The sequence below is a fragment of the Arabidopsis lyrata genome, assembly GCF_000004255.2.
Source record: "Arabidopsis lyrata subsp. lyrata unplaced genomic scaffold ARALYscaffold_3, whole genome shotgun sequence".
NCBI lineage: Eukaryota > Viridiplantae > Streptophyta > Magnoliopsida > Brassicales > Brassicaceae > Arabidopsis > Arabidopsis lyrata.
Window position 1 is genome coordinate 5,949,353 of NW_003302553.1, and position 22,737 is coordinate 5,972,089.

At 35.2% G+C, this 22,737-nt stretch overlaps 4 protein-coding genes across 4 annotated transcripts; 2 read left to right on the plus strand and 2 right to left on the minus strand.

The window, feature by feature from the left end:
* The first annotated feature begins 831 nt into the window (after positions 1-831).
* On the plus strand, positions 832-8,578 carry LOC9321096 (1-phosphatidylinositol-3-phosphate 5-kinase FAB1B). Its single transcript, XM_021033706.1, has 12 exons — positions 832-1,051; positions 1,439-2,318; positions 2,583-3,326; positions 3,472-3,625; positions 3,739-4,083; positions 4,184-5,041; positions 5,145-5,476; positions 5,579-5,702; positions 5,785-5,913; positions 6,054-7,538; positions 7,617-7,883; positions 7,971-8,578. Exons 2-12 carry the CDS (start codon positions 1,714-1,716, stop codon positions 8,295-8,297), a joined length of 5,370 nt encoding a protein of 1,789 aa, XP_020889365.1. The 5' UTR covers positions 832-1,051; positions 1,439-1,713; the 3' UTR covers positions 8,298-8,578.
* Positions 8,579-8,624: 46 nt separating this feature from the next.
* On the minus strand, positions 8,625-9,617 carry LOC9318941. The gene is made up of 3 exons (XM_021033707.1): positions 9,283-9,617; positions 9,026-9,150; positions 8,625-8,936 (listed from the first exon to the last, which is right to left on the minus strand). Exons 1-3 carry the CDS (start codon positions 9,445-9,447, stop codon positions 8,801-8,803), a joined length of 426 nt encoding a protein of 141 aa, XP_020889366.1. The 5' UTR covers positions 9,448-9,617; the 3' UTR covers positions 8,625-8,800.
* Positions 9,618-11,152: 1,535 nt separating this feature from the next.
* Positions 11,153-13,734, plus strand: LOC9321097 (proteasome subunit alpha type-5-B). The gene is made up of 10 exons (XM_021033415.1): positions 11,153-11,360; positions 11,465-11,515; positions 11,642-11,723; positions 11,886-11,966; positions 12,255-12,368; positions 12,461-12,562; positions 12,820-12,878; positions 12,974-13,076; positions 13,171-13,236; positions 13,334-13,734. Exons 2-10 carry the CDS (start codon positions 11,502-11,504, stop codon positions 13,424-13,426), a joined length of 714 nt encoding a protein of 237 aa, XP_020889074.1. The 5' UTR covers positions 11,153-11,360; positions 11,465-11,501; the 3' UTR covers positions 13,427-13,734.
* Positions 13,735-18,991: 5,257 nt separating this feature from the next.
* On the minus strand, positions 18,992-21,344 carry LOC9321098 (pectinesterase 1). The gene is made up of 2 exons (XM_002884986.2): positions 20,027-21,344; positions 18,992-19,811 (listed from the first exon to the last, which is right to left on the minus strand). The coding sequence occupies exons 1-2, from the start codon at positions 21,111-21,113 to the stop codon at positions 19,132-19,134; spliced, it is 1,767 nt and encodes a 588-aa protein (XP_002885032.1). The 5' UTR covers positions 21,114-21,344; the 3' UTR covers positions 18,992-19,131.
* Between the last annotated feature and the right edge of the window lie 1,393 nt (positions 21,345-22,737).

The window sequence follows — 22,737 nt, forward strand, 5'->3', positions numbered from 1 at the left end:
TTTCTTTTTCCGATTTTTTTTTTTTGGTATAATTCCTTTTCCGATAAATTATAAAACAGATCTGTTTACACAAAAGGTAAAAAAAAAAAAAAAAAAAAAAAAAAAAGCCATCAACCGTCTCCATTCACACGTTTCTTCATTATGATCACGAATTCACGTTCATGGAAGCTTCATCATACATTAACACTTACAAGTTTCTTCGTCGAGTTTTTATCCAAGGTTTCTTCGTCAACTCTGTATCCAAGGTAATAAATATTTGTTCTTTTCATTGGTTAGAATTATAGGGTGCAGGATAGTATTGACATCTTAAAGACATAACATGGGCAAGATACTATGAGAAGCTTGACTATTCTGCTTCGACAGATCAACAGGTGAAATTCTATCACTAAATTATTAAATCTCTGTTATTGCTATGAATATATGCTTTATGTTAGGATTTCACGTTTTGCCTTCGTTTAGAAGAATTATATTCACACGACGAAGAACACGATGAATTCAATTAAAGCTTTCTAACTGGTACTTCGTTGTTCCTTTTTTTTTTTTTTGGTTAATTATCATGTTTATTGTTTCCAAAATTATTTTTTCCTGGTTAATTCCGAAATTCAATTTAATTTTTCCAAAATTAATTAGATTTCATTAAGGGTAATTAAGTAATTACGTAAAATCAAGGACTCAATAAGAGCCGAGAGTCCGACACGTCAGCAAAAACACTTCTCAAATATTGTTATATATAGATATAGAATATAGATTATGGAATCTACAAGTATTTTAGGGTCCATGGGCCAAAAGAACATAAGTTACGCAGAGGGTTAAGATAAGGTACGTGAAGGTGTAGGTTAAGATCCGTGAGACATAGATAATTGACGTGACGATGTCGCTTTCTCTGCCACAGAAAAACATGAATATCATATCACTCAATAGCTCCAAATTTTCTTATTTTTAAAATTTTCAAAAAAACCTGAAAATCAAAGGGGGGAAAAAAATCCCTCAAAATTCGAGTATTGAAGACGACGACGACGATCTTCTGGTGGCCTGAAGGTTTTTGTTAAAGGTAAAATTCGATTCCAATAATTCAGATGAGTTTTAGGGTTGAAGATATTTGGAAACGATTCGCCTTACTTTTGGAATTCGTGATCGTGAAATTTTGAAGGATTTCGATTTTGATGCTTGTGATCAGTTCCTGTTAATTATTGGTTTTTGCTTGATTTTTTGATTCTCCGTTACATATTCTGGAAAAGATCTAGCTTGTTCATGAACCAAATTTTTTAGAAAACAGAACCAAGTTTTCTCCGATCGCTCCCAGAATTGTATATATATTTTTTTTTCTTTCTGATTGTAATTCGTGTTAATCCGGTGATAATTGAATTAGATCGTCATAAACCATGTCTTCTTGTTGACACTAATTTTAGCGTTTTTTTTTAATTTATTATTTTTTCAGTGAGAGGTTAAGCTCAAGGTCTCTGGATTTCTCTTTGATTTGCCTGCTATTGGAGGGGATGATAGACCATCGGTATGTGCTTGAGTTTTCTCGAGGAACGATGAATCGATACGAGCCATCTTATTGATTTATTATATGTAGCTGAGTGCCTGAAGGAGATATAGTAGGTAGCAGTTGGATATTAGGGTTTCCATTTGTTAGGTGTTGAGCTTTGTTGTTCATTTGGATTCTAGACTTCCATGACCATCGGAGCATGATGGTTTGGAAGATTTTAGATGGGTACAAGAGATAGTAATAGGACATTCTCTGAGATAGTGGGTCTGATTAAATCCTGGCTTCCCTGGCGATCCGAGCCAGCTACTGTGTCCAGGGATTTTTGGATGCCTGATCAGAGCTGTCGTGTATGTTACGAGTGTGATTGTCAGTTTACCCTCATCAATCGTAGGCACCATTGTCGTCTTTGTGGCAGAGTTTTCTGCGGCAAGTGTACAGCCAACTCAGTACCTTTTGCTCCCAGCGACTTGAGAACTCCTCGTGAAGAGTGGGAGAGGATCCGTGTTTGCAATTATTGTTTCAGGCAGTGGCAGCAAGGTGATGGTGGACCACATGTTTCAAATATCACGGAACTTAGTACTTCACCTTCAGAGACAAGTCTTCTTAGCTCAAAGACCAGTACAACTGCCAATAGTAGTAGCTTCGCTCTTGGCTCGATGCCAGGACTGATTGGTCCTTGTCATAGGGTTCATCATGGTTCTGATGTCAGCTTGCACGGAGTATCTTCAATGGAGACAAGCACGACCAGGCAAGGCAAAGAAACTTCGAGGAGGAGCAGCTTCATTGCCACAGATGTGGAAGATCCATCTCGCTTTGCTTTAAATAGGTACTCCTTTCCTCGGTGTTCTCTTTGGTCTCATAGGTATGAATGAAGCTTATTTAGATTCTTCAAACGAGCTGTAGGCTAGGTCCTGTGGCCTTTGACCACGCTTCCTATGCAATTCCAAGGTAGAGATTGATCAAAATATTTATACGGCATGTGAAGTATCTAACAGCAACTTTTATTTTTGAGTGAAAACTAGAAAATCAGCGTACTTTAACTTCACTATCGTTTTTGGGTAACTTATTTATTTTTTCTTTTCAACATCAGGAGTGATGATGAGTACGAAGAGTATGGTGTATACCAGACTGATATTGAGACGAGTCATTCTCCTCGAGCTAATGAATATTATGGTCCCATGGAATACAATGGAATGAGCATTGATGATGGCCCCTGTAAGCATCTGAGTGGAGAAACCGCTGACCAGAAAAGTTTGAGCGTCTCGCCACTCATTCATCAGTGTCTTGAATCTCTGATTCGGGAAGGATCAGAGCAATTCCAGAAGAAAGGTGAGCATGATGGTCGTGACGAATGTGAAGCTTCTTCTCCAGCAGATATTTCAGATGATCAAGTGGTAGAACCGGTGGATTTCGAGAACAATGGACTTTTGTGGGTTCCACCTGATCCAGAAAATGAAGAAGACGAAAGAGAAAGTGCTTTGTTTGATGAGGAAGATAACGAGGGAGATACCTCAGGTGAGTGGGGATACTTACGACCTTCCACTAGCTTTGGAAGTGGAGAGTACCGTGGCGAGGATCGAACAACTGAAGAGCACAAGAAGGCTATGAAGAATGTGGTTGATGGGCACTTTAGGGCTTTGCTTGCACAACTTTTGCAAGTTGAGAACATCTCTGTGAGCGATGAAGAGGGCAAAGAGAGCTGGTTAGAGATTATCACCTCTCTTTCTTGGGAGGCTGCTAACTTATTGAAGCCTGATATGAGCAAAAGTGGAGGAATGGATCCTGGTGGCTATGTCAAAGTAAAGTGCCTAGCTTCTGGATTTCGACATGATAGGTAATAGAAGCAAAAACATTTAATCCCAAAATACTGCTGTCGAGCCTGTAGTGCGTCATTTCACGCACTGTTTATTTTCATCATGTCATCTGGATTCTTGTGAAGTTTCATTCTGTAGTAATCCATCTCGTGTGTTATTTTACAGCATGGTGGTGAAGGGAGTTGTTTGCAAGAAAAATGTTGCTCATAAGAAAATGAGTACGAAGATTGAGAAAGCTCGACTTTTGATTCTAGGCGGTGGACTTGAGTATCAAAGGGTCTCAAATCAGTTATCAAGTTTTGATACATTGCTGCAACAGGTGAAATTTGCCTGGCACTTACATATTTCTTTTTCTTCCCGTTGGTGGTTAGAATTGGATTTTCTTATCTCTGTCTAAACCCTTCTACTCCTTACACATATTTTGGTTTTCAGGAAAAGGATCATCTAAAGATGGCTGTTGCTAAGATTCATGCTGAACGTCCAAATATTCTACTAGTCGAAAAATCAGTTTCTCGATTTGCGCAAGAATATCTTCTAGCCAAAGACATATCTGTTGTTCTAAACATCAAGAGGCCACTTCTAGACCGCATTGCTCGCTGCACTAGTGCTCAAATAATTCCTTCAGTAGACCACCTCTCCTCTCAAAAGCTGGGTTACTGTGAGAATTTTCGGGTGGATAGGTTTTTTGAGGAACATGATTCAACTGGTCAAGTTGGAAAGAAAGTGGCGAAGACGTTGATGTATTTTGAGCATTGTCCAAAACCATTAGGCTTTACAGTAAGCACTCCCAACTATTAGAATTTAATATAGAGACCACATTTTATATCTGATTGCCTCAGGATGTTACCTCTTACTTTTTATGTCCCTTCTTCTTCAGATTTTGCTTAGGGGTGCAAATGAAGATGAGTTGAAAAAAGTGAAGCATGTGGTCCAGTATGGAGTTTTTGCAGCTTATCATTTGGCACTCGAAACATCGTTTCTTGCTGATGAGGGAGCCTCACCTGAACTTCCTTTGAATTCCCCGATTACGGTGGCACTTCCGGATAAATCTACGAGCATTGAACGTTCAATATCTACTGTGCCAGGTTTCACGGTCTCAACATATGAAAAATCTCCGACAATGCTATCTTGTGCTGAACCACAACGAGCAAACAGTGTTCCAGTATCTGAGTTGCTCTCGACCACTACCAATCTATCCATCCAGAAGGATGCAAACCCTCTTATACCCAATGGTTCAGGCTGGCAGGCTAGAGAAATAAACCCGAGTTTCATCTTTTCACGCCATAATGTTTCATTGAATTTGCCTGACCGTGTGATAGAGAGCAGAAACTCAGATTTGTCTGGAAGATCTGTACCGGTGGACACACCAGTTGACAAAACCAATCCAGTTGTTGTGGCAGATGACACAGTGGAAAATTCCTTACATTCATCAGGGCAAGGCTTTGTGCGAAAGAGTTCTCAAAGTGGTACGAGCATTATGGTCGAAAACCAAGACAATGGTTCAGAGCTTACAACCGTCCAACAACAAATCAATGAGAAACCAAAGGAAACACAATCCCAAAAAGAAGAATTTCCTCCGTCACCCTCTGACCACCAGAGCATTTTGGTTTCTCTATCTTCCCGATCAGTGTGGAAAGGAACTGTGTGCGAGAGGTCTCACCTCTTTCGGATAAAATACTATGGTAGTTTTGATAAACCCTTGGGACGGTTCTTGAGAGATCATTTGTTCGATCAGGTGAGATTATTTCTATTTTTGTTTTGTTTTGTTTTATAAGACATCTCTATTACAGCTTACATAATAATTTAGTAACCTAAATGCATGCTCAAAATTTTTGTAGAGTTACAGGTGCCGGTCATGTGAGATGCCATCAGAAGCTCATGTTCATTGTTACACTCATCGACAAGGCAGCCTTACTATATCTGTCAAGAAGCTCCAAGATTATCTCTTACCTGGTGAAAAGGAGGGGAAGATCTGGATGTGGCATAGATGCCTGAGATGCCCGCGACCTAACGGCTTCCCTCCAGCGACTCTACGAGTGGTTATGTCTGATGCTGCATGGGGATTATCGTTTGGGAAGTTTCTGGAGCTCAGTTTCTCAAATCACGCAGCTGCTAGTAGAGTAGCTTGTTGTGGCCATTCTCTGCATAGAGATTGTCTTCGCTTCTATGGGTACTTTTTTTCTCACGTCCTCCTTGGGCCAATTATGATGAATTGTTAAAAACTGTCTTGTTTAAAAGTCTGTTTTTTTCCTAACAAGTTGTGCCCGTGCAGCTTTGGGAACATGGTTGCTTGCTTCCGGTACGCTACTATAGATGTTCATTCTGTCTACCTTCCACCATCAATTCTTAGTTTCAACTATGAGAATCAGGACTGGATACAGAGAGAGACAGATGAGGTGAAATATCTGTGATTCTCTTGGATGCAGTTTTGAAATTGAACACTTTAACTTCACTGAGTTCTCCTTTTTTATTAAGCAGGTGATAGAGAGAGCAGAGCTTCTGTTTTCTGAAGTATTAAATGCTATTAGTCAAATTGCAGAGAAAGGTTTTAGGCGTCGAATTGGTGAACTCGAAGAAGTGCTGCAAAGAGAGAAATCAGAATTTGAGGTGAAAATTTGTTTTATTAGTAAAGAGTATCTAAAACTCAGTGATGCAAACTAAATTGGTTTTATACCTTATAACAAATGGAAGACAATTGCCAAAATAAGTCAAGGTCCGTTTTGTAACTATTCTTACATTTCTTCCAGGAGAATATGCAAAAGATGTTGCACAGGGAGGTGAACGAAGGCCAACCTCTCGTGGACATTCTTGAGCTATATCGGATTCGCAGACAACTGCTTTTTCAGTCATACATGTGGGATCACCGCTTGATTAATGCATCTACTTTACATAAGCTTGAGAATAGTGATGACACAAAGAGAGAAGAGAACGAGAAACCTCCCTTGGCTAAGAGCCAGACGCTCCCCGAGATGAATGCTGGGACCAACTCTCTTCTTACTGGCTCAGAGGTTAATCTGAATCCTGATGGTGATTCTACTGGTGACACTGGCTCCTTAAATAATGTTCAGAAGGAAGCGGATACAAATTCAGATTTGAATCACGAAAAGAATGATGGGGGAGAAGTTTCTCCCAGCAAGACCTTACCAGATACATCTTATCCTCTGGAAAATAAAGTCGATGTTCGTAGAACACAGTCTGATGGCCAGATAGTTATGAAAAATCTATCAGCCACTCTTGATGCAGCATGGATAGGTGAACGTCAAACATCTGTGGAGATTCCAACCAACAATAAGGTCTTGCTTCCTCCTTCCACCATGTCAAACTCTTCAACTTTTCCTCCAATCTCAGAGGGGCTAATGCCTATAGACCTCCCAGAACAGCAAAATGAATTCAAGGTGGCCTATCCTGTTTCCCCAGCATTACCAAGTAAGAATTATGAGAATTCAGAAGACTCTGTCAGCTGGTTAAGTGTGCCATTCCTCAACTTCTACCGTTCCATTAACAAGAATTTCCTGCTTAGCTCTCAGAAGCTTGATACATTTGGCGAGCATAGCCCTATCTATATTTCATCTTTTAGAGAGGCAGAACTTCAAGGTGGACCAAGGCTACTTCTGCCCGTAGGCTTAAATGATATTGTCGTTCCGGTTTATGATGATGAACCCACTAGTATGATCGCATATGCCTTGATGTCACCGGAATATCAACGCCAAACTTCTGTTGAAGGGGAATCTCTAGTTTCATATCCTTCTGAACTCAATATCCCTCGCCCAGTTGATGACACCATTTTTGACCCTAGCAGAAGCAATGGTTCAGTCGACGAGAGCATACTTTCAATATCCTCATCTCGCAGTAGCTCACTTTTGGACCCACTATCATATACAAAAGCTTTACATGCTCGAGTCTCATATGGAGAGGACGGTACGCTTGGAAAAGTGAAGTACACTGTTACTTGTTACTATGCAAAACGATTTGAGGCGCTGCGGGGTATATGTCTCCCTTCGGAACTCGAGTTTATAAGGTCTCTTAGCCGGTGTAAAAAATGGGGAGCTCAAGGTGGCAAGAGCAATGTCTTCTTTGCTAAAACCCTGGATGATCGATTTATCATCAAGCAAGTCACCAAGACAGAGTTGGAATCATTCATCAAATTTGCACCTGCTTACTTCAAATACTTATCTGAGTCTATCAGCACGAAAAGCCCAACCTGCCTGGCAAAAATATTGGGAATCTATCAGGTACGTAACTGCTAAGATGAGAGACTTTCCCGGTCATGTTTGATTCACTCTTGATGAAAATATGTATTGTGTTAATAGGTCGCAACAAAGCAACTTAAGAGCGGGAAAGAAACAAAGATGGATGTTCTGATTATGGAGAATCTTCTGTTTGGAAGAACTGTGAAACGGCTATATGACCTTAAAGGATCTTCCCGGGCGCGCTACAATCCTGACTCCAGTGGGAGCAACAAAGTCTTGTTGGATCAAAACTTGATTGAAGCAATGCCAACTTCTCCCATTTTCGTTGGTAACAAAGCAAAACGATTGTTGGAAAGAGCTGTCTGGAATGATACTGCTTTTCTTGCAGTGAGTTTTATTTTTCTGCAAACCATTTACTCTTCACTACTCTTTGAAAAGGTATATTAGCAATAACTATATTTTTCGTGTTTGCAGTTGGGTGATGTGATGGATTATTCGTTGCTAGTAGGCGTGGATGAAGAAAAGAACGAGCTAGTTCTCGGGATTATCGACTTCTTGAGGCAGTACACATGGGACAAGCATCTAGAGTCTTGGGTGAAATTTACAGGAATCTTAGGAGGACCAAAGAATGAAGCACCAACAGTAATATCTCCAAAGCAATACAAGAGAAGATTCAGAAAGGCGATGACAACTTACTTCCTCATGGTCCCTGATCAATGGTCTCCTCCTAATGTCGTTGCGAATAACTCCAGGTCTGATCAACCTGAAGAAACCTCTCAAGCCGGTACACAAGCAGAGTGATACAAGAGTGAAGATTGTAAGTTTATTTTTGGTCTTGTATAGATTTTTGGCATTGGGGAACACATTATTATTCATTTTTTCTTTCTTTATTGGAAGGTTGGGTTTCTGTCAGATATCGATTTTGTTTGTGTCTTTTAGATTTTGGGTCATTTAAGTTAGAGACTTAGGAGATTGTCTGAAAATTCCTCAGAAAGATAGAGAGACATTTCTCTTGTGTATAGCTTTTGCTTTCATGTGTTATGAACTATGAAAGATTCTTTTGTCTATACATATGTTGGATCCTCGTACCTTTTTTTTTTTTGTCTTAAAAGTTAAAACTTAAGGAAAGATTGAAATCAAAATCTGGACATATATTCATGTTTTTGTTCTTACAAAAGAGAAACAAGAAAGAAGCAAATCGCTGCTTCTTTCACAGCCTTTTTTCTGTACATTCTTATTCAAGAGGCCATTTTGAAGAGAGAACCAGATTTTCGATCTTTCGAATCAAAAAGAGAAAAAGGGATTTAGAGGAAGTCAAAGCTGCTCCATTTGATCATCGTGAACTCTTGTTGTGAAGCAAGTATCTGTCTTTGACCATCCTTCTTTGAATTACTCAGCTCCTGATAACTTCTTTGCAGAAGATCAAGAATCTCCACCTCTCTGTTTTTCGTTGTTTATACCAAATCCATTTATTAAACACTTTGAAAGAAGATTGATCTATGAATTTAGGATTAGAGAATTTATCATACCTTGAGTAAGAAGCTACCATTGGACTCTGTGTGGGACAACGAGGACCTTCATCGTATCCTTCACATATAACCTCTCCATTATCATCTGTGTAACAGATAATCCCTTGTGTCGGATCTTCAAAAACCTGTTCAAGGAAAATCAAAAACAAAACAATTTCAAAATTCATATTTTACCAAATGGGCTGTGTCTGAATCCTCAAGAAAAGTATGATCCAGTTCTAAGGAGAAAAGGAACAAAGAGAGAAAGAGGATCTTACAGTGTTCTTGGTGGAGTATCTGATCGGCTGAGGCTGTGAAACTGTGACTTGCTTGACATTAACATGAACTTGACTTTGTTGAAGCATCCAAGTCTTTGATCTTACTGTCTTTGGAACAAAACATGGCGTTTTAAGAGGAAGGCAAAGTTTGGTTGAATATGCCATAGCCTTTGTGTTTCGTTCTTTTTCAAGAAGAAACTTTGATCTCTTCTTTTTGGACAAATCGTTTGGTTTATAGGTCTCAAGATCAAAATTATAAATTCCGATGATTGATTGAATCTGAGTTTAATAATAATATAAGATTTTTTTTTAGTCAATTATATATAGACGCAAGGTGAAGATAAAATAATAGCCAATAAGAGTGGTAATCTCATTAACAAGTTTAGTTGTCCTTTTCGTGGGGTTCTTCTAATGGTTTCGTTTTTCTTCTTACGTTTGATTTGATGAACGTACCACTGTGAAATCGTTGAATATATCTACACATATACATGTGTATGTCTAGTCAGGTGTATTTTATTACATAATCTTACTAAAACTATATTATTCGGATTTCTTACCTGGTTAATTTAAAAAATCTATTACTAAGGTGTATTCGTCCTACTTCTATTTAAGAAAAAATTAGTGTTATAACCCAATAAACTGTTTGACAAAAAAAAAAAAACCCACTGAAATTGTTTATAAATTTATACACTTAAGACATTTTACCTTCTTTCTGACCAAAAAAAGAAGAAGACATTTTACCTTCCATCCAAACTATTAATATGTAATTACATTAATTTCAAAAACTTGCATGCTATAGCTAATTTGCTATTCAACCAATTTTTTATATCAGTTTTTGATTATGTTGAGATAATTAATATTGGAGAAAAAGGGAAAAATAAACCACGAGCAATTAGTTGTTAGAGTGCTTATCTGCCGTCCAATGACGAATTAATTCCTACTTAATTAAATCGTGGCACGTGTCGGTATATCTAGGGTCATGATAATTTTTTTTTGGAGTATTTCTAATTGCAGAATGTCAATAATTGGTGTTAAATTATGAATTAGACAAGAGACTAATTGTAGGCTAAACATGGAGACATCGTCCGAACAGTTTCTCGGAAAAAGCCGTCTCTTCCTAACCTCAATAAGGTACGTTCGAGAGTTATGATATTTATCTCGCTGGTTTTATTACTAAAGAAATACCATATTATACATAATAATAACAACGAATAATTCCTCCACCAAATTAAATAAACTTATGCGAATCTTTTTTTTGGTTTGTTAAAAGAAAAATACAACAAATTTATACAAGTTTCTGAGTCATCAGCAACTTTGGAATCCTTAATAGTTGATGGACATTTTTAACCAAAATTAATACATATAAATGGTGGAATCATAGATTAGGAGGGTTGGTCACAAAACGTTGGAGCAAACTTCCAAAATCGCTTTTAACAAAATTTAAAAAACTTCCAATATCCATTTTTTTTACTGTCGGTTAAACCAAATTTAAATTATAATACTGATGATAGATAATGTTAATATCGATCACTCGATTCGATAGAATATAAATTGTTGTATATTGAATGAACAACTATAATCAAATATTGTGTGGTCTCTGTTTCAGGAGGTTGGGAGGTTATATACGTCACTAAAGTTTTTTAATTAATTTTCTAGATCGTCGTCCACTTATATCATTGCGGAGTGGTGGCCTAACTTATCAATATCGTACGATCTCCAAATTTTATATAAGCAAGTATGATTATAAAACTTGATACAAAAATTATTAATATTATCTTCATAGTCACTTATTTTATTATCAAAAAAATACTAGAAACATACGTCTACGAGTTGCTAAACGATTAGGTGAAGAGTTATATACATTAGCCTAATTTAAGGTCCTTTTGATGAGTACTAGCAATAAAAAAAATCCTATTTAGGGCCTAATTTAAGGCCCGTTTGATAATATATGTAGGCCCATTAAAGGCCCGAGTATTTTTATCGAAGTCTGACTTGTTACTCAAGAGTGCTTGTCTTCGGGAGCTAAAAAGGAACTGGGAAGAGTTGTTTCTTCGATTTCGTAGATCAATTTTCAGCTGGTAAAGTGTTTCTGAATCCATACAAGTTCTTTAGTTTCTTTAATCGTTTCCTAGTTTTCATTCGATCTGTAATATTTCTAGGGTTTTATAAATTTTTTTTGCAGACATTGAGGTTTGTGTCAGATCGAAATCGAGAAGAAGATGTTTCTCACTAGGTGAAAAATTAAACATTTCTTCCTTATTTCGACATAATTGTGTATTACCATTTCTGGGTTCACTTCGAATCCAACGATTATGGTTCCTGTATTGATCAAGTTTGTGTATTTTTTCTTCTTCTTTAGGACTGAGTATGACAGAGGAGTCAATACTTTTTCTCCTGAAGGTCGTCTCTTTCAGGTTGAGTATGCCATTGAGGCTATCAAGGTAACTTCTCGATTACTCTAGCTGCTAATAGCTTCTCTATAATCTAGTAAGTTGGAATTTTTCATGGATTGCTTTGTGTTAGTGTGCTTTGTTGGGGAATCACTGTTAGATTGGGCATGCCCTTGTGTATCTATTGATGGGTTTGTTATGGTTTGATTGCAGCTTGGTTCTACTGCTATTGGCGTAAAGACGAAAGAGGGGGTTGTTCTTGCAGTCGAGAAGCGTATTACTTCGCCTTTGCTGGTATAGTTTCTCTCCTTGTAGCTTCCCTGTGTGACTCCACTGTTTTAGTTACATTTGTATGTTTAGCAATTTCCATCTGGTTGATATGTTTGTATCTAAGAAGTACTCTTTGCTTTGCTATTTCTGTGCCTTTATGGTTTGGTACACTCACATTTTGCTACAAATTTAGTCTTGAATTGGCATGAAGAATTGAATCTGAAGGGTGGTATTACTTTGTTGTCGTAATACCATTTTGAGTTTACCTATAATGGTAACTGCTTTCTCAGTCTCTCTTTTTCTTGTAAGTAGGAACCGAGCAGTGTTGAGAAGATTATGGAAATTGATGACCATATAGGTTGTGCCATGAGTGGTCTGATTGCTGATGCGCGAACACTTGTTGAGCATGCACGAGTAGAGACCCAAGTGAGATCTCAGTTTCTGTATCTCATGGTTTCTTTCTTACATCCGAAAAGATCTTTCTGTTACCAGCTGCTTGTTTTTTTAATGTTGTGCAGAACCACAGGTTCTCGTATGGTGAGCCAATGACTGTAGAATCTACAACACAAGCTTTGTGTGATCTTGCTTTACGGTTTGGTGAAGGAGATGAAGAGTCAATGGTAGTAATCGCTTCATTACTCTTTATAGCATAGGAGATGTTTACTGAATTTTACTTTCTGCATGGGAGTTATGATCAATTATCAGAGATAAACCATTAAGTTTTAGTTGTGAATTGATAGATACAGGCATTCAGCTCTTTAAGATTCAGTATAACAATCCCTAATCTTCCATAATGTTTTAGCAAATATTCTTTGGTTCTTTACGGTCTCCTTTTTATATGGATGTACTTATGCTCGGTCTCACAAACTTTTTGCAGTCTCGTCCATTTGGAGTATCCCTTCTCATTGCCGGGCATGATGAAAATGGACCGAGCCTGTAAGTCGTTATTCATTTAGCTTATATCATTTTCTAAGGGTGTGTATTATCTCAAATTGGTATACAACAATGATTAACAACTCAATCCTGTACAGGTACTACACAGATCCATCGGGAACATTCTGGCAATGCAACGCAAAGGCAATTGGGTCAGGCTCAGAAGGAGCTGATAGTTCTCTCCAAGAGCAATTCAACAAGGTAAAATAACTTGATTCTTTCACTGTCCCAAGTGCATTATAGAATCTATTCTGGTTTTTTTTTTCCTTAAACTTCAATTTCACAACTCTTACAGGATATAACTCTTCAAGAAGCTGAAACAATCGCTGTATCTATCCTAAAGCAAGTAATGGAAGAAAAGGTATTCAATTGATTACAAGTTTGTTTACCAAAAACCTCCCCATTGAATCCCACTCCGGTTTAGCCCTTACTGATACTCTCTACTTTTTCTGGTTAAGGTGACTCCAAACAATGTCGACATTGCCAAAGTAGCACCCGCATATCACCTCTACACTCCTCAGGAGGTTGAAGCCGTCATCAGTCGTCTATGAAGAAATAAACCGGCATTCTCTTCATGTTATCTTACCTGGTCTGTCGGGTAATTTAGCAGGCTTGGTATGCTTCCGGTTATCTAAACCAAAGACCTTCTTTCACAAATGGCACAAAACTTTTCACTTTTGCATTAATCCTATCGAGTTGAGTTTTATTGAGCTTTCTATCTACATTTTTTAATGGTACACATGTTTGTTATTCAAAGCCTCGACTGTATACTTGTGGGCCTCTTTGTCTGTCATCTTCGGTTTATATCCTATCCATTTAACCCGGTTACCAACACTCGAAACCGGTCCATAATTCATAATCAAATGTATTGATTGATTATAAAAGTAAACTAGATATTTAAAGTTAGTATAAAAATATTTTGAAATTATATCTTCTTGTAAAATATTTCTTTATATTATAGTTTACAATTGTTATTAAATAACGGGGTACCACGAGTCAACGCGATAATTGTTAATAAACTGAAGATTTAACCTGTATTAAACGGCATGTTAATGATATTTATAAATATAGATTCAAATTCGTCCGTCATATAAACCCGTTCCGAAATATAACCCGTTCCATAATTTCTTAATCCGTCCCGTAATTTGTTTTTATTTTAAAATTTAATGATTATTTATTATATATAAAAGTTTACAAATCATATCATTCTCTAAGACATTTATATTTTATAATAAACTGAAGATTTAATCTGTATTAAAGCGGCATGTTAATGATATTTTAAAATTTTATAAATATTGATTCAAACTCACCATATAACTTCGTTCTGAAATATAACTCATCTTGTAACTTCTAAACTCGTCCCGTGATTTGTTTTCTAAAAGTAGTAATTTTTAAAATTTAACGATTATTTATTATATATAAAAGTTTACAAATTGTATCATTTTCTAAGATATTTATATTTTATAGTTTACAATTGTTATTAAATAACATTATACCACATGACAATTTTTGGTTTTATACAATCTTTTCTAAATGAGACTGATTTAATATGTCTTATATTGGTGGTATTAAAAAAAATTAGGGATTTAATCCGTATTAAAGCGGCGAATTAATGATATTTTAATCTTTTTTATTATTGTTGATTCAAAAACCTGTCCCGCCAAACCCGTCTGGCCAAAAAACTCATTTATTTTATTAATATTGATCTTATTTATGATATGATTCTGAATCATTGTCTAAATATTTTAATCGATGTAGAACGTTGAACACACATTTTTGTCAATTGGATAATATATGTCCGTTTTTAATATTTCGAATCACAATATATGCAGAAAAAATTGATTTATATTTTATTTTATGTATTATATGATTATTCAAAACAATTAAAAACAAATCAAACAAAGATGATAGGAGAATCATAGTTCTAAATCTTAATCAAATCTTCTAAATATATAAATTATTAAATATAGAATATCCAGTGTATGAGTTGGGTTAAATATAAACCGACCCAACAAATTTTTTATGACCAAAATTTGTACGGGTCGGGTATCCAAATAACCCGAGAGCATTTTTACCCACCCGTCACTAAAATGACTGCAAAAACACTAGTATAGAAGTAACTTATAACTCAAGAAAAATAGTGTAAGAAAAAAACTAATGACCTCATAAGATAGAGAAAATTTTCAAAAATGCAACATTTATTATATGATTTTTTAAAAATACGACAAATACGGATTCATAATTTTTTGATAAAGCATGTGGTAAAAAATATTTATAAACTTTTATAACAACTAATTAAATGTTTAGAAACTTTTGTAAGGTTTATAACTTTTGATTATGTATCGCGCGTTGTGCGGAGTTTTAATTTAAGTTTTTTTTTTATCAATGCGATTCTTTGAATTATTTAAATTTTAAAAGATTTTACTTTATTCATTTTCATTATTTTTCCATAGTAATAAATATTTTTTCACACTTTTCACTACAATTTTTCTTGTTATCTTCTATGATGAACTCGTCGTCTCCCGATATCTACTCTCTTCTCACCTTATATTGGCTCACATATAATATACTCGACTATGAATTAGTTCTCAAGATAGATCGTATAGATTTTCTCATTCATATCTTTCAAGGGAGACTCACAAAAATGCCCCTTTTTCAATACCCCTTTTCAAAAATGCCCCCTTTAGCTGTCCATTTTTAAAAATACCCTTTTTATGTACAAAATGACTAAATTACTCTTCTTTTAATATAAGATATCACAAATATATAAGGAAATATAACAAAATTAGGTCCACAAAATACAAAATATTTTTTGGCGGGAAAAGTGATACCGCAATTTTTCCCGCCAAAACACTTGTAAAAACTTGTAAAACCTTTAAAATACATTGTAAAATTTTCTCGTAAAATTTCTTCCCGCCAAAAATTTTTTTTTGCGGGAAAAGTGATTCCGCAATTTTTTTGGCGGGAAAAATTTACAAGGTATTTTAAAGGTTTTTTACAAGGTATTTATAAGGTTTTACAATGTATTTTAAAAGGTTTTACAACGTATTTATAAGGTATTTATAAGATATTATAAGATTTTACAAGCTATTTTATAAGGTTTTACAAGTTTTTTATAAGGTTTTACAAGTTATAAATACCTTATAAAACCTTATAAGTACCTTGTAAAACCTTTTAAAATACATTGTAAAACCTTACAAAACACTTGTAAATACTCCGTAAAACCTTTAAAATACCTTGCAAATTTTTCCCGCCAAAAAAATTCCGCCAAAAAAAATGCGGAATCACTTTTCCCGCAAAAAAAAATTTTTGGCGTGAAAATTTTTACGGGAAAATTTCAAGTGTTTTGGCGGGAAAATTGCGGGATCACTTTTCCCGCCAAAAAATATTTTGTATTGGCCTCATTTTATCATGAACCTTCAGTTTACCCATAGCTGGAACAAATTTCCCGCCAAAAAATATTTTGTATTTTGTGGACCTAATTTTGTTTCAAATAAGGGTAAAATGGTCATTAAAAATTAAAAGAGGGCAAACTTAAAAATGGACTCTCAAATGTGACATTTTTGAAAAAGAGTATTGAAAAAGGGGCATTTTTAACAATTTCTCTATATAATTTGACGTATATTGTGATTCCATATAGTATTCTTAATGTTAATTTTCGTAAAATTTGTAACTTACAAATTCATATAAATCATTCTAATTTTAAAATATTTTTTTTTAATCCTTAACTTTTACTTCTATTTATGATGTTTAGGATAGTTTTTGTTTTATTTCAAATCACCTTAAACTTTTTCGATCTATGTTAAGATTTAATAAACACTGACTAATATTTAGTTTTCTTTTTTAGGTATTCATTTGATTTTTTTTTTTAAACCCCACTTTTTAATTTAGAAAACACTGATTATAAAAAATGTAACTATTTATATCATATTATAATTATAAATAATAATATGTACTCAATCCTACTTATTTTTAATCAGTATCATGAATTGATACTTTAACATTAAAAACATATTTTAATATTTTTAATTTTAAAAATGTAGTTTTCATAAAGAGATTTCTTTTTAGTTTCAGTAAAAACTTTTAAGTTTAGTATTTTAAGTCTTATTTTTCTTTATTGTACTAAATAATTGTAACTCTCAAAAATGATTGTTTTATCACTAAAATATAGAGAAATATATGATAAGTTCTTTTTTCATATCTCTTGTCATTTAGGAATATTTACTCATTATATGTTAAGATACAATTATCTAATTTTATATTTATCTAATCTCTATTCAAAATTTTCATATTTTGGGTTATAAATTTATTTTTTGTTTTTTTAATATTTAATTTATTCTTTTATAAATTATTGTTTTTGTTTAAAATATAATAATATAAATTACAAAATATGTGAATTAATTATAGTTATTGTAATTCTTAAAATGATTGTTTTATCATTAAAATATAGAGAAATATATGATAAGCTCTTTTTCATATTTCTTGTCATTTAAGAATATTTACTCATTATATGTTAAGATACAATTATCTAATTTTATATTTAGCCAATCTCTATTCAAAAATTTCATATTGTGTGTTATAAATTTAGTATGTCGTTTGTTAATAGTATTTTTTCTTGTTGTAAATTATTATTTTTGTTTAATGAAATATAATAATATAAATTACAACATATGTGAATTAATTTTTGTTTTTTATATTATTTTATCTTTTGTATATTATTGTTTTTGTTTAATGAAATATAATAATATAAATTACAACATATGTGAATTAATTATAGTTTTAATTTTTTTGTTTTAATAAATAAAATATGTGGAGCCCACACAAAATTAAAATAGGATGACTTGGATGATGATGTGGACACCCTAGATGGAGAGAGAGACAACTCTCCCATTATATATATATAGAGATTCTTATGTTTTGCTTATATGATGCTTATGTTTTGCTCTTCTTAGGAAGTGCAGCCAGACAACGTTAAAAAGTCTCATGTTTCTAACGAAAAATTGGTATCGAGTAACCGCTGGTAAACCAATTACGTACAAAACCAGACATAATTAGAACGAGAAAATTGAATGGTTAAATAAAAAATTGATCTCACTCACAGAATATTGCGGTTTGATACGTTGTGAACTCTGGATTGTCGATTCTACTCAGATTGTGAGTGACGATAGTCTTTTCTCTTCTATCGCCATTGTTGCGTTCGGTCATGTGATGACAACGTTTTCGGCGTAAAGTCCAGCTTTAACGTGTATCACAACTCTACCATTCTTCTTAGATATTGCGACTAGACCTGCCGTGATCGTGAAGAAATCTCCGGAGCCCTCAGCCGCAACGGTAACTTTCGGAGTGAGCTCGCAGCTGATCTTCTTTAAGAACTCAAAATCTTCAGTGAAACAAGTTACAGTCTGTGACTGTGATAGAAAGAAGATGATGATTCCAATGAGAAAGCATTTTTCGGTCATTTTAGTTTTAGAAAATAACTCGATGATTGGTTGTCCAATGAGACGGATTAACTTTTACTCTTATAAGAGTTAGATGTCAATTCCTATTTCATTATTACGTTTTGTTTTTAGCTAAAATAAGACACTACTCTCTTGTGATACACATTTCTATAAATGTGAATTTACATGAATATTAAGTGAATGTTTATACGTGAAACTTATACGTTATTATACAATATATACGTGAAATTTATGTTATTACAATAACCATTTTGTATATCTTTATAACCCTAATTGAATTTAATCCAAACGGCCAAACCCCAACATTAACTAATTCTTTGCACACTGATCAAAGAATTCTCCCATCAACAATCTTCCAAGCTATCGATAGAAAAATCCGAAACATTATCACCGGAAGACGTCATAGGCGGCTTTGGAGGTCTCTTATGCTCCTTTGGATTAGATAAATCATTTTCCTAATGTGTAATTTATTGTGCCTTGTTTTTTATTTTATTTTTGCCAAAGTTACTCTCTCGCTTTAGGTAGTGCTTTTGTAATGTCTCAACATTTATTTTATATGATATTTATAAGTTTAGTAAAAAAAATTTATTAAAATTAAGAAAGATATGTAACGGGTGTTGACCAAAAAGAAAGATACACAGTAATAAAGAGATGTGCTGATCATGAAAACTTAATAATAAAATATATTTCTTTGAGGTTACAAAAGAATATATTATAGCTAAAACATTCTTAAAAAACTATCTTAAAAACTATCACAGAAATAATTAAAACCAAAAAAAAAAACAAATAATAAGTAATTAAGTTTGCTGATACGGCACTCCCATCACCGGTAACCAATCAGCCCCTCGGAGAAACGTGGCAACCGTAAACCTTCCTGCCTCATCATCAGACATAATGGGCTTATACCCAGCCCATTCAACTCTCTGGGTCACATCCGACCCAGGACCCGAATTTTTGTACTCTCCGTAAAGTATAGTACTCGGAGGCGGGTCAAGAGTCGAATTCCACGCAATCCACCCAACGGGATTAACGATCGACCCAATCACCGATTGCATAATCACCGTCGTCGAAAACTCTTTCCACGGACGGCCAAGATACGTCGGAGCAGTTACATTTCCGTTGGCAGAGATTGTGCATCGCTGGATCGATGTTCCGGAGTTCTGATGCTTATCCTTTTTACCTTCAGCGGTGATTGTGTTGAACTGATTCGGAAGCGGCTGACGCGGCCGGATGTTGCAGCCTTGGAAGACGACGGTTGCGGCTCCGAAGATGAAATCAACTGTTCCAGTGACGTCGCAGTTACGGTAGAATTGACGATTTGAATGAGGATAGAGAGTATCTTGGAAACCATCGAATGAACATTGATAGTAGACTGATAAATCGGATCCTGATCGGAACGCCACCGCTTGATGCTTCTCTGGTCCGGCGGTATTTATGATTCCGATGTCCTTCATCATAAATCCTTTGCCTTGAGTTGCTGCGTGAAGGGTAAAATAGTAATAAGTTATTACTGTTTAAAACGACAGCGTTTTATCTAAATTACCAAATCAAGGTAAGAAATTGGCCTAAAAACAAAAAGTGCAGTACTACTATAGTTCAAAAAAACTCAAAATCGGGTAAAAGAATTTTATTCTAGGCCAAGAAATAAGTAAAGCAGAGAGTATTAAATAAGAAAGATGATAGAGTTGTTACCAAACGTCGCCGTTTTGAAAGTAGATGTCCCGTCGACGTAGTTCTTGCTACCGGAAATAATGGTCTTATCCTTGCCGTCGCCGTAGATAAAAACATTCCATTTACTTTTATCCAAAAGCACATTCTCCACATACGTACCAGCTTTCACGTATATAACAAACATCGTTGTCCCATTCTTCGGAATTCTCTCCACCGCTTCATTCACCGTCCTCACATCGCCGGAGCCATACGCCGCAACCGTGACATTAGGAGTTAAATTCTTCGCCTGAAGTAACCGCCTCACCCCTGGGTTAACCCAATTTGGAAACGAATTCGAGTTTAGAAGCCGTCTCCGGTGAATCGAAATCCCGAAATCGCTTAATGTAGAGAGAATCTTCGCGACGATCGCTAAGCTGTTGCTTGTGAACTCGGTGGAATTAACCATGGCGGATTTGAGCTTCAGTGAGATTGTTGAATTCGCGTACTCGGTTTTGTTCTGGCTGAGTTCATCAAGCGCGTCGATACACGTGTCGTGATCTGTCACGGCGGCGCTAAGCCAAGTTTGGAGATCGTCGATCGTCTTCGAATTCAAAATCTTCTTCCCGTCACCAACTTCCATGGCGGAAACAGTTTCGTTAACACGATCAATCGCCTCGTCGAACAGATCTCCACAAACACCAAGCGCCGATTTGATTCTCTCATCGTCCGTCTCTTCCGCGAGCTTCTTCGGTAAATCGGCGATCGAATTGAGTTCGTCGACGACAACTTGTAACGAAAGCCTGAATAAAACCTCCGGATCCGTCGTGTTGGACGATGGAAGCTTCGAGATGCTTGAGATACAAGAAGCAGGGTAACGAGTTACGCTACAAACAGTTCTGAGTGAAGCGGCGGGAGTCAACTCGTTGACCGAACTCGGTGTTGGATTAGGTGAATTGTTTTTCCGGCTATGAACAGCGACGGCGACGACGGAGCTGATGAGAATCGACACCAGAACCACCACGGAAACGCCTATGAGAAACAACCGCTTCCGCGTCTTTCTCTTCAACGCCAAATCTTCAGCTTCGTCTACTTTGCCATAGCCTTTGTTGATTGACTTGACAGTATCCATCAAAAAACCAAAATCAAACTCGGTTTCTAGGGTTTATACTTTTGTGTGTGTGTTGTTTTTCTTTGAATCGAGAACAATAGAATTGGTGGTTATTGATGTGACTGTGTGGATGGCTTTATATAAGTAGTGGAATGTGAATATTTTTTTAACGTGACGAGTTTATTCTGTGATTGCTTCTTAAGGAAGTGTGTGTAAATGATCCATTAGAATTAGGCATGTAGAAGATTCATCGTGTTCTGTCACTAATTAATTTTATGATCATCCTATTAGGTAGTTTCTGTCACTAATTAATTCAAATCAATCTTCATTAGGTAGTTTCCTTTCACAGTCTTTCACCAAATTGTAGTTGAATATTGTATAAGTTAATGCAGAATATTCGACCTGGTTTAGTAAAAACCATGAATTTGGGTGGTACTGGTGATTACAAGTAATACTAGTTTCAAGTCAAAGTCCAAAATGTTTGTCTTTTTTGTACACATTTTAATTTAAAGTAACAATTTCACTTGTAGGCCCATAGAAAGTGATACCAAGACTCTTCACATGTACTTAAGTGTAGAAACCATTCAAGTCTTACTTACTTGATAACACATGCAAATCATTCCAGCGAAAGCTAGTAAGCATAGTAGAAAAAGTCAATGTATATAACACATTATTTGTATTGTCAACGTTGTATTGTCAACGTGGAACGTTGGATTAGAATAACAATTTAATTTCAAATAATCGTTTTAGAGTTATTTAAAGATTACAGTGTTTTTAGAACAGGGGAATTATTTGAATATGAATGCGGAAAAATATCCTCAAAAGTAAAATTGATAAATTTTTATCTTATTGAACATTTTCATGTAATCTTATATTTGTATCATGATTTTATTTGAAGATCTTTTTTATATATTCTATTCTTTGGTGTCTTTGTTATGGAAACTTTGGATGTACAAGATTTACGATTTTAATGATATAATTGGTGAGATATTGTGGTGTGATTTGGGAGTCGATTTTAGTGATATTTCCACGAGTCGATTTTAGTGATAAACTTACTGTACATTACTTTTGGCCTTTTGGGATAACTTTTTTGCAGAATACTAAGGAAGTCTGGTTGTCAAAGTTCTATAAATGTCGTTTATGGAAATATCATATTCAAAGGAATATTTGGTTTTAAAGAGGTTAATCTGATCCATTTTCTGTCATTGGAAGATTGACTTTTTTTTTTTTTGGGCAATGGAAGATTGACTTTACTTAGGGGAAAATACCAGCAAAAAAAAAGAATATCCAATTAAATAAAAATGCAAGATCAACCTCAAGTTAAAAAAAAAACTTAGGTCATATTCAAATTTAATACCCATTTAAATGTGTTATCAAGAATGTCTCCCAACTGAAGATTGTGGTCTAAAAAAAGGCCCATAAGATGAACCAACAAACGTGTCATATATCAGTACTGTTATATTTAATCAAAAGAGTTGGACATTTTTGAAATCGAAGATCAATGAATACTTAGATCAATCGGCCGGCCTAGATCTAAAAAGTTTCGAACATTCAATCAGTGTCTACCAAATGTCATACACAGATACACTCATACTATTGATTTACGTTTACCATTCATACCCAAAGTATATTATACTTGATAACA